General features: G+C 36.2%; 1 protein-coding gene and 1 pseudogene across 1 annotated transcript; both read right to left on the minus strand.

Moving 5' to 3' along the window:
• Nucleotides 1-1,590: 1,590 nt before the first annotated feature.
• LOC113495955 (collagenase-like) lies at nt 1,591-3,308 on the minus strand. The gene is made up of 5 exons (XM_026874960.1): nt 3,060-3,308; nt 2,698-2,965; nt 2,456-2,554; nt 2,189-2,379; nt 1,591-1,751 (listed from the first exon to the last, which is right to left on the minus strand). The coding sequence occupies exons 1-5, from the start codon at nt 3,279-3,281 to the stop codon at nt 1,647-1,649; spliced, it is 885 nt and encodes a 294-aa protein (XP_026730761.1). The 5' UTR covers nt 3,282-3,308; the 3' UTR covers nt 1,591-1,646.
• Nucleotides 3,309-7,468: 4,160 nt separating this feature from the next.
• LOC113495623 lies at nt 7,469-9,145 on the minus strand (annotated as a pseudogene).
• Between the last annotated feature and the right edge of the window lie 974 nt (nt 9,146-10,119).

Genomic DNA, 10,119 nt, shown 5'->3' on the forward strand with positions numbered 1-10,119 from the left:
TTAATTAAATTTAAACTATGTAACTTATCTTCGGTCTGTATTCTGTTAAGAGGTTAAAATGTGTTCATATCTCAAATTTAAAAATTGGCATAGTTTCCAAAATGTAAAACAAAAAAAGGAATTTAAACTTGTAAATTGCAAAAAAAAAATACTCAACAGACTACGATGCTCGCTAAAGGGGCAAAATATCACTAACTATTAAATTCATAATGAAATGACCGTGGCATATGTAAATTCGGTATTTTTTGCGTTACTCCTTATCTTCGAGAAAGTAGCTATGTAAGATCTCATTCTCTAAAATATCTGTCTACCAAAGTTCCTTTAAACTGATTCAGTATTTTTGGGCGTGAAAGCTTAACAGACAAACATTCGTTCATTATTATTATATTATGACTCAACTTACTTATCTTTTTTAGATAAGGTCGATCGCAATGTTGAATGAAAAAATGTAATCAGCTAAGAAGTAGTTTAATTGTGAAGACATTTACAGAAAAGCCATGTATGTATGTTTCTTTAAAAAAAAAACAGTACGTCACATCACCAACAATGTGTGCTTCTCCTTTAATATTTGTATTTGGTGATACGAGGGCAGTCTGTCTGCATCGGTCTCTAGTTTCGGACCCAACCGGAGTCCTTAATCATGAGCAGACGCGGCGGGATCGCGAGTCGAGGTCCGAAACTAGTCGGGCTACCCCGATAAATACGCGTGAGTAAACCGTTACATCATTTAATAATGAATCATTCTCACGACAGTTTCTCTCTAATAATTAATTATAAAATACCATTTAAATGAAATATGAGATTTTCTTCTTTAAGGTATTTTAATAAAATCACGTCAATAGCGGAATGTCGGATTCACGGCATTAAGGATATCCTACAACAGCTTACAACAATAAGAAAATGATCTTATAATAAATATTATAATATATACTGCTGCCTATCCTACCTTTTTTTTGGCCTCCCCCAATATTATTTGTGTACAATGCATCTAAAGTTAATTTTATGAAACAACAAATAAACTGAAACTTACTAATACTGACTGCGAAAGACTAAAAGTAGTTTAAAAAATAATATAAACACTTACCTTTTAAATTTGCAATACAAATCAATGAATGTCTGGTATGCCAATAAATTAGGATTCTCGCAACTTATTTTCTCATACCCTAACACTGTGCTCAGTAATATCGTGAATAAGGCTAAAATTAGTGAAATCTGTGAAGATATTTTTGCTAGCGGTCTTCAAACAGGGGTGGGTTTTCAGTTTGGTCGGCATGTTTTTTCTTAATGTATCGATTTCATGCAAAAAAGGTCAATATTTTATGTGTTGTTGTAATGTTGAAATAACAGCTTGAATTAAGGCAGAGTGTACAAATTGGAAGTAATAGACTGACTGTTAAATACGCCTTAATTCCTCATCTCTATCTACGATGCAAATGTGCCCAGAAGACTGGAGTGGGAGGCATAACTACTATTTAATACTAACTAACGTAAACAATTTTAATGGGTATAAGGCACATTTGGTCTCAAGTGGATATTGAACAGTTGATTAGCATCATTCTGAAGTACCAGAGGAGGAATAAAAACATTAAATCAGATGCTAACATACTTTAATATTGTTTTTCATTTCACAGATATTTTGTAACACTTCAAAGGCGGCTGTTGATCCAGGAGACGAACGAGGTAACTCGAGCATAGGCGGCAGGGGAACCAACCTGACAACCGCGGTCAGATCCGAAGGAAGTCACACCAATCTATAGAAACAAGAAAATTTGCATGTTAAACGGGTTTGAATGTTTCGGCCTTGGCATGAACCGAGTGAAGGAATCAATTGTTCATGGTTTTATACTACTTATATACTAGCTTTATGCCTGCGGTTTCGCCCGCGTCGAGGTCGGTTATATCGCGTTTCCAAGAGAACTCTTCAAAAGTCCGAGATAAAAACTATCCTATGTTCTTTCTCAAGGACAACTCTATCTCTGTACCAAATTTCATCTCTGTATAAAATCAGTTCAGTGGTTTGGACGTGAAAGCGTAAAAGACAAACAGAGTTACTTTCGCATTTATAATATTAGTAGAGATTTTTTTTAATCACGCTCTAAGTGTGTGAAAATGTATCAGGACAAAATAATTGAGACATATAAGTACGCAACGCCGCAAGTATTAAGGTCTAAGATTTTAAGTTTCTTACCAAAAGAGGATTGTTGTTTCTGGTAATAACGAGGGAACCACCAGAGTCACCGCTGCAAGTGCTCCTGCCGTTGGCGCCGCTGGTGCAAATATTGGAAGACTGAATAATTATGAAAGAGCTGCGGCACACGTTGTTGGTGATCACTGGAAGCGTTACGTGGCTCAGGGACTGGCTGCTGGAAATGCTGCCACCTGTGGATGAGAACAATGTAGTCAAACTTACAATACAAAACTACAATTAATCTGACTAAGAAATAAAACTCCTTACCGTCTCTGGTTAGACCAAATCCAGATGCAACGGCGTTGCTTCCGGCAAAGTTTTCATTAAGCTGAGAACCAGAAGGCAGAGCAATAGGACGAATGTTATCTGTAAGTAGAGCAAAGAAGTTTTGTGTTGTGTAGTTGCTAGACGGACAATTGCTTCGACATTTCATTCGACGACACAAAAATTGTGTACGAACCATTTTAATCAAACGATGTGGTTAAATGTTTTTTTTTTTCAATACTTACTGTTAAAACCTACGTTGCTCGGCAAGTTGATGAGGGCAATGTCGTTGCGAATAAGAGTCGGGTTCCAGCTTCCGTGCATGACCACGTTACTAGTAGTCTGCCTGGTACCACCAGAGAACAGACGGACGGATCCAAGTACAACTGTGAATTGTCTGGCCTGGTTCCTACCATCAAACCAGCAATGGGCGGCGGTAAGTACACGTCTGTTGTTGAGCAAAGAACCACCACACACAGCCTGACCGGATGGTAAGGTAATGACAAGTCCAGCCTGTACGAAGAGTAATGGAATTTTAATAAAATCATTCAATGGACAGATATATTACGATCAAGACATATACTAATAAAACAAAGTAACACCATACCTGGTAAGGGAACTGTCCTAGGGACGATGTCGAACCACCGACGATTCTGGACTGAACATCTTCCTCTTCCTCAGCTTTACGAATCCTTTCCAATAACGGCTGACCGATTTTAGTCAAGTAACCGTACGCAGTGATGTCCTCGAGATCGATGACATCTTCGAGGTTGATGTTCCTCGCGGATGTGACCGCGGTCAGAGCCAATAAAGCCAGAGCCAATTTCATTTTACAGGTACTGAACTTGTAGTTGTTTCTAAAACTCAAGCTCTGCTTATTTATACCCCTTTTTTGTCTTTGATTGCAAGATAATTTTGATAAGCAAAAGTCGATTAGTTATCTATCTTGGGAGGTTTAAATGTGCCGATCGTGTCCATTACTTTATATGAGCAAGTCAAATACAGTGGTGTCAAATCGATTTAAGCAATATTTTTAGTTTAGTTCAACAGATTAGCTGAATAGTGTTTTAAACGCCTTAAAATAAAAGGATCATTAAGTTTTTGACTCTCGAAAATGGAACTTAAGTTTCACACATTCATTTCTCTGAAGCATCCGGACGTGATCAGTGGAAAATAATTTTAGATTAATTTTCGATTCAATTCATTTAGTATCTTGACTTCGCTATGGAAATCAGAAACGGAATTATCCACCAAAACAACAAAACTAAATATTCAATTATTTCATTTCACTGCTTTATTTAAAATAATCACAATATCACAACTTTAACCCTATAAGACCTGAGAGAATAATTTTAGTGCTCTTGTTAAATAATAGTTGCCCCTATCACCCACACTCCGTTGGTATTTGGTCGTTGGCACCTACACCACTTACAGGACAATCCGTTATGCATGTGTGAGTGTCTATTACATAGTTACGACTTATTATAATCTTCAAATGATTTTATGAATAAGAAGCGGTCTCAAATGACGTTGAAAGAAATTAGTGATCTAATTAAATAATACCTGTTGCGTAGTTGAAAACTTCTACATAATGATGTATCTTCATCCATCTTCGTTTTTCATTCGTTTTTGTAGTAATCGAGGTAACAGATGGGTTGCTGTTTAATTTTGCCTGCTTTATTTTCTTCTCATCTTCACATTTTTCTGTATTGTTTCGACTTACTCAATAAGAGAATGAATTTTCTTTATCGGTAACTTAGGAAAGCTTGTTGTGGAAACGCAATCTCGTATTGACTCTTTTGTTTTTCTCTATTTGAGGCTTTAATGATAAATTTTGTGATTCACAGTCTTTGTATGAATGAACCAAGTACTGGTTGGTGACAGCTGTAACTAACCTTCTAAAAAGATCTTCAACCTGTCTGTAATACAATTTCATCACTAGCATTGAAATGGAAGGAGCGAGCCAAAAGGCTGTTGCAGTTTGACGTAGTTCATGGTGTTAATATGTGGAGCTATGTATGATTTTTTTCGAGGAATGGACTTCAGTTTACAGCGTTCGGTGATCCCCGTTTCCATGGGAATACATCCCCTTAGTGATCTTATAGCTTTTACACACCTTTCCAACTTTCCCTTAGGGAACTATTTAATAAATGGGGATAAAAGGTACCCTTTTTTCTTTTTTATGTGAATGGCTATATGCAAACCAAATTTCATCCAAATCAGTCCAACCGCTTTTGCGTGATTGAGCAACAAATATCCAAACATCCACACTTTCACAATTTAATATTAGTAATAGTAAGGATACAATACATAATCTCGATTTCATATTCCCGTCGGATCATTTTTGATTTGAAGCGGGTAGCCGCGGGCCAGCTAGCATAAAATAAATCATTATTTTGAAATATCTAATCCATCCATCCATCCTGGACTAGAGTATGTATGCGCTTCAAAAACGCATACATACTCTAGTCCACGACATCTATATGCGTTTAATTCATTCCGCCATTGATTCTCGGGCCTATAGAAAAGTACCTACTCTATATTTAAATAATATACTGATAGGTGTCGTGTTTAAAGAAGAGTGGATTAACGAACCCACGAATACAAAAGCAATACTTTATCCGACTAATTTCTGGATTTTCCCTTTGACAATATTTGAAGTCTAATATAATATCTACGTTTATTAATTTATCGCTTCCGATTCTGGGTTTTTATTGCATTAATTATTGACGATCTGTCTTTAAAAGATAAGGATAAAATAAATAATTTAATTGTTTCATAATGACTGGTGTATACTTAATGATTGATGGCACTAAGCCATGTAGGATATGGAGTTATTCTAAATATTAAAAATACGCAACCAAACTGAGATAATTTCTATGAAAAAAAATCTTGATTTTTATGCATTTTTATAGAACAGTTTAATGAGATATCTGATGATTGGTAACATAAATAAAATATTTTTTATAAATTTTCCGTTGTAATCAATTATCCATAATTACCCTGAAATGGGAAAGAAATGGCAAAAAAAATATAAATGTGTATGTATTTGGATTTCACTGACGAGTAATCATGTGTGAGATGGCCTCGTTAATAATTGTCTCGTATGTGCCTATGGTAGCCACGAGCCTCGACCCACACCTACGGAGGTTCTTGCCAGTTGGAGTCCAGCTTGATTCAAAAAGCGGTACCACCTGAAATGACACAGCTGACGTAGCCGGATGAATTTTAAATGTATTTTTACATTTTTTATATTAACATTGAAAATTAAAAAGTCACAAAATGTAAAAATATCGTCTTTAAACAAAAGACATCTGTTCCGCTGACTATAAATTTAAAAAGCAGAGCAGCCCTTAGAAAGAATTTCTAATTGAAAAAAATCCGTAAAAAAATATTTCTAATTTAAATTCTCTTAACCCATTTTTAGGAATGCAAATGCCATGCATCGTTCATTAGCATTCTGTTCAGTGATTAATGAAGATTCAAAGAGAATGTGATTATTAGACAAAAAACCAACCGTCCAGACGCTCTAACATTTTGAACTTAATGAACATTCCAAAAGTAGAGAACGTGATTATAAAACAAAACATTAAGCTACCAGACGCTCTTAGCCACGATCTCACAGAAAAATAAAGTGGGCAGATATGTCGCACGTCTCAAGATACACTGACAAAAAATAAACCATTAAGATCTCAAGATGGAGTGACCCATAAAAATTTTTTTTTGGCCAATGAGGCGGTGGACTAATGATATAATTCAAGTACTGAATATGAATCGATGGATTTTGGTAGAGACGATTGAGAGATGTAGAAGAAGAGACCTTTACCTTAACCTTCTCCTCGACTTTACAAGCGTCAGCAACAGCGGTCGACATTCAATTTGGGATACTTATACTACTAAAATAATTTAAGCAAGCTTATTAACAATCGAAATGTGAACTAAAGTTTGTTCATACATTCGTTTTACGTTTTATGGTGCATAGCAAGCAAACGAATGACAATGTACTTTAATCGTGTTTAAACAGACCATTTTTTAGGGTTCCGTACGTCTGAATACAAAAACGGAACCCTTATAGGATCACTCGTGTGTCTGTCCGTCCGTCGCTTACAGTCAATTATCTCCGAATCTATAAACCGATTAAGTTGAAATTTGGTACACATATCAATTCCTGTGACCCAAACACAGAGGTGTGACGTGAGCAGATGAAATCTGAATATGGGGGGTCATTTTTGGGGGGAAGGGGAAAATTTTAAAAAATAATTGAAAACTGCATCGTGTGGCATATCAAATGAAAGGTCTTGTTGAGAAGATCTTAAATATATTTTTTTGTAATTTTAAAATAAATAGTTTCCAAGTTATTCAAGAAAATAGACGAAAATTGACCATTCCCCCCACTTATCTCCGAAACTACTGAACCTAAAATTTTGAAGAAAATACAGAAATTAGTTTTCTCCTTATAGATTCTAGGAAAACCTATAAGAAGTCATTGATATTAAATAACATTGTAAATCACTCAATATTGTGCGTACCAACTTACATTTGCAGGTGGAATGTGTAGGAGAACGTATTTTTTAACTCCAAAAACATGATAGGTAACATCGTACGGAACCCTCTTCACGCGAGTTCAACTCGCACTTGTCCCCTTTTTTATCACCACTACTGTGTATTTTTTCCATTAAAGTCACAAAGTTTTGTTTATAATATATATATTATTGTATATTATAACTTTTGTGTGGCAGATTCGGAATCATTTATTCAATAAGTTTACGCCTGTTCATCAACATAGCCTAACCAGTTTCGGACTCATCCAAAGCCTTAAATATGAGTTGACGTAGCGGCTATTTCTTCTTTGATTTTTAAACAAAACAATTTCGTGAGCGATATTTACTATTAGCAAGTGTGATACAAATTTTTTTGTTGTTTACCATTGAGCTACTAAACCCCAAAACATTGAGATATTCGATTTGACATCATTGAATCATCCTGAAGAGTGGGAGAAGTAAAAATAACATTAAATCGGATGCCATAATTATTTTAATATTGTTTTTCATTTCACAGATATTTTGTAACACTTCAAAGGCGGCTGTTGATCCAGGAGACGAACGAGGTAACTCGAGCATAGGCGGCAGGGGAACCAACCTGACAACCGCGGTCAGATCCGAAGGAAGTCACACCAATCTGTAGAAACACAAGAAAATTGTAAAACTTCGGCATTGGTTGGCATAAACCTAGCGCAGAAATCCTACATAATATCCACGTACATAATTATATAAAAATGTTTCTAAAATCCACTTAACGGAATGAGAGTGAGAATTGACTTGAGAATCTACCTTTAAACAAAACAAAATAGTTGGCAGAAAAGTAGACAACGTGCAACGCCGGCATTCATTAAGACCATTGTTCATATCTTATATTAAGTTGAAATTAATTAATAAACATAGATGCATAAAACTCGCAGAAGAAAATAAATATCGAAGGCGTGCAATTGGGGAGGCCTATCTCCAGCAGTAGATGAATATCGGTTGATGATGATGATGAATTAATAATCAACTAAGATTTTAAGTTTCTTACCAAAAGAGGATTGTTGTTTCTGGTAATAACGAGGGGAACCACCAGAGTCACCGCTGCAAGTGCTCCTGCCGTTGGCGCCGCTGGTGCAAATATTGGAAGACTGAATAATTATCAAAGAGCTGCGACACACGTTGTTGGTGATCACTGGAAGCGTTACGTGGCTCAGGGACTGGCTGCTGGAAATGCTACCACCTGTGGATGAGAACAATGTTAGTCAAACTTACAATACAACACGACAAATTAATCTGACTAAGAAATAAAACTCCTTACCGTCTCTGGTTAGACCAAATCCAGATGCAACGGCGTTGCTTCCGGCAAAGTTTTCATTAAGCTGAGAACCAGAAGGCAGAGCAATAGGACGAATGTTATCTGTAAGTAGAGCAAAGAAGTTTTGTGTTGTGTAGTTGCTAGACGGACAATTGCTTCGACATTTCATTCGACGACACAAAAATTGTGTACGAACCATTTTAATCAAACGATGTGGTTAAATGTTTTTTTTTTTTCAATACTTACTGTTAAAACCTACGTTGCTCGGCAAGTTGATGAGGGCAATGTCGTTGCGAATAAGAGTCGGGTTCCAGCTTCCGTGCATGACCACGTTACTAGTAGTCTGCCTGGTACCACCAGAGAACAGACGGACGGATCCAAGTACAACTGTGAATTGTCTGGCCTGGTTCCTACCATCAAACCAGCAATGGCGGCGTAAGTACACGTCTGTTGTTGAGCAAAGAACCACCACACACAGCCTGACCGGATGGTAAGGTAATGACAAGTCCAGCCTGTACGAAGAGTAATGGAATTTTAATAAAATCATTCAATGGACAGATATATTACGATCAAGACATATACTAATAAAACAAAGTAACACCATACCTGGTAAGGGAACTGTCCTAGGGACGATGTCGAACCACCGACGATTCTGGACTGAACATCTTCCTCTTCCTCAGCTTTACGAATCCTTTCCAATAACGGCTGACCGATTTTAGTCAAGTAACCGTACGCAGTGATGTCCTCGAGATCGATGACATCTTCGAGGTTGATGTTCCTCGCGGATGTGACCGCGGTCAGAGCCAATAAAGCCAGAGCCAATTTCATTTTACAGGTACTGAACTTGTAGTTGTTTCTAAAACTCAAGCTCTGCTTATTTATACCCCTTTTTTGTCTTGATTGCAAGATAATTTTGATAAGCAAAAGTCGATTAGTTATCTATCTTGGGAGGTTTAAATGTGCCGATCGTGTCCATTACTTTATATGAGCAAGTCAAATACAGTGGTGTCAAATCGATTTAAGCAATATTTTTAGTTTAGTTCAACAGATTAGCTGAATAGTGTTTTAAACGCCTTAAAATAAAAGGATCATTAAGTTTTTGACTCTCGAAAATGGAACTTAAGTTTCACACATTCATTTCTCTGGAGCATCCGGACGTGATCAGTGGAAGATAATTTTAGATTAATTTTCGATTCAATTCATTTAGTATCTTGACTTCGCTATGGAAATCAGAAACGGAATTATCCACCAAAACAACAAAAACTAAATATTCAATTATTTCATTTCACTGCTTTATTTAAAATAATCACAATATCACAACTTTAACCCTATAAGACCTGAGAGAATAATTTTAGTGCTCTTGTTAAAAAATAGTTGCCCCTATCACCCACACTCCGTTGGTATTTGGTCGTTGGTACCTACACCACTTACAGGACAATCCGTTATGCATGTGTGAGTGTCTATTACATAGTTACGACTTATTATAATCTTCAAATGATTTTATGAATAAGAAGCGGTCTTAAATGACGTTGAAAGAAATTAGTGATCTAATTAAATAATACCTGTTGCGTAGTTGAAAACTTCTACATAATGATGTATCTTCATCCATCTTCGTTTTTCATTCGTTTTTGTAGTAATCGAGGTAACAGATGGGTTGCTGTTTAATTTTGCCTGCTTTATTTTCTTCTCATCTTCACATTTTTCTGTATTGTTTCGACTTACTCAATAAGAGAATGAATTTTCTTTATCGGTAACTTAGGAAAGCTTGTTGTGGAAACGCAATCTCGTATTGACTCTTTTGTTTTTCTCTATTTGAGGCTTTAATGATA

This window comes from Trichoplusia ni, chromosome 7 (assembly GCF_003590095.1).
Source record: "Trichoplusia ni isolate ovarian cell line Hi5 chromosome 7, tn1, whole genome shotgun sequence".
NCBI classification, from domain to species: Eukaryota; Metazoa; Arthropoda; class Insecta; order Lepidoptera; family Noctuidae; genus Trichoplusia; species Trichoplusia ni.

What these genes read in the sequence shown, in the direction of transcription:
- LOC113495955 (XM_026874960.1), bottom strand. Translation starts at nt 3,281, where the DNA reads ATGAAATTGGCTCTGGCTTTATTGGCTCTGACCGCGGTCACATCCGCG. An exon ending in TAGGACAGTTCCCTTACCAG is followed by an intron (nt 2,966 to 3,059) that starts GTATGGTGTTAC and finishes CTCTTCGTACAG; the next exon opens with GCTGGACTTGTCATTACCTT. An exon ending in GAGCAACGTAGGTTTTAACA is followed by an intron (nt 2,555 to 2,697) that starts GTAAGTATTGAA and finishes CTCTACTTACAG; the next exon opens with ATAACATTCGTCCTATTGCT.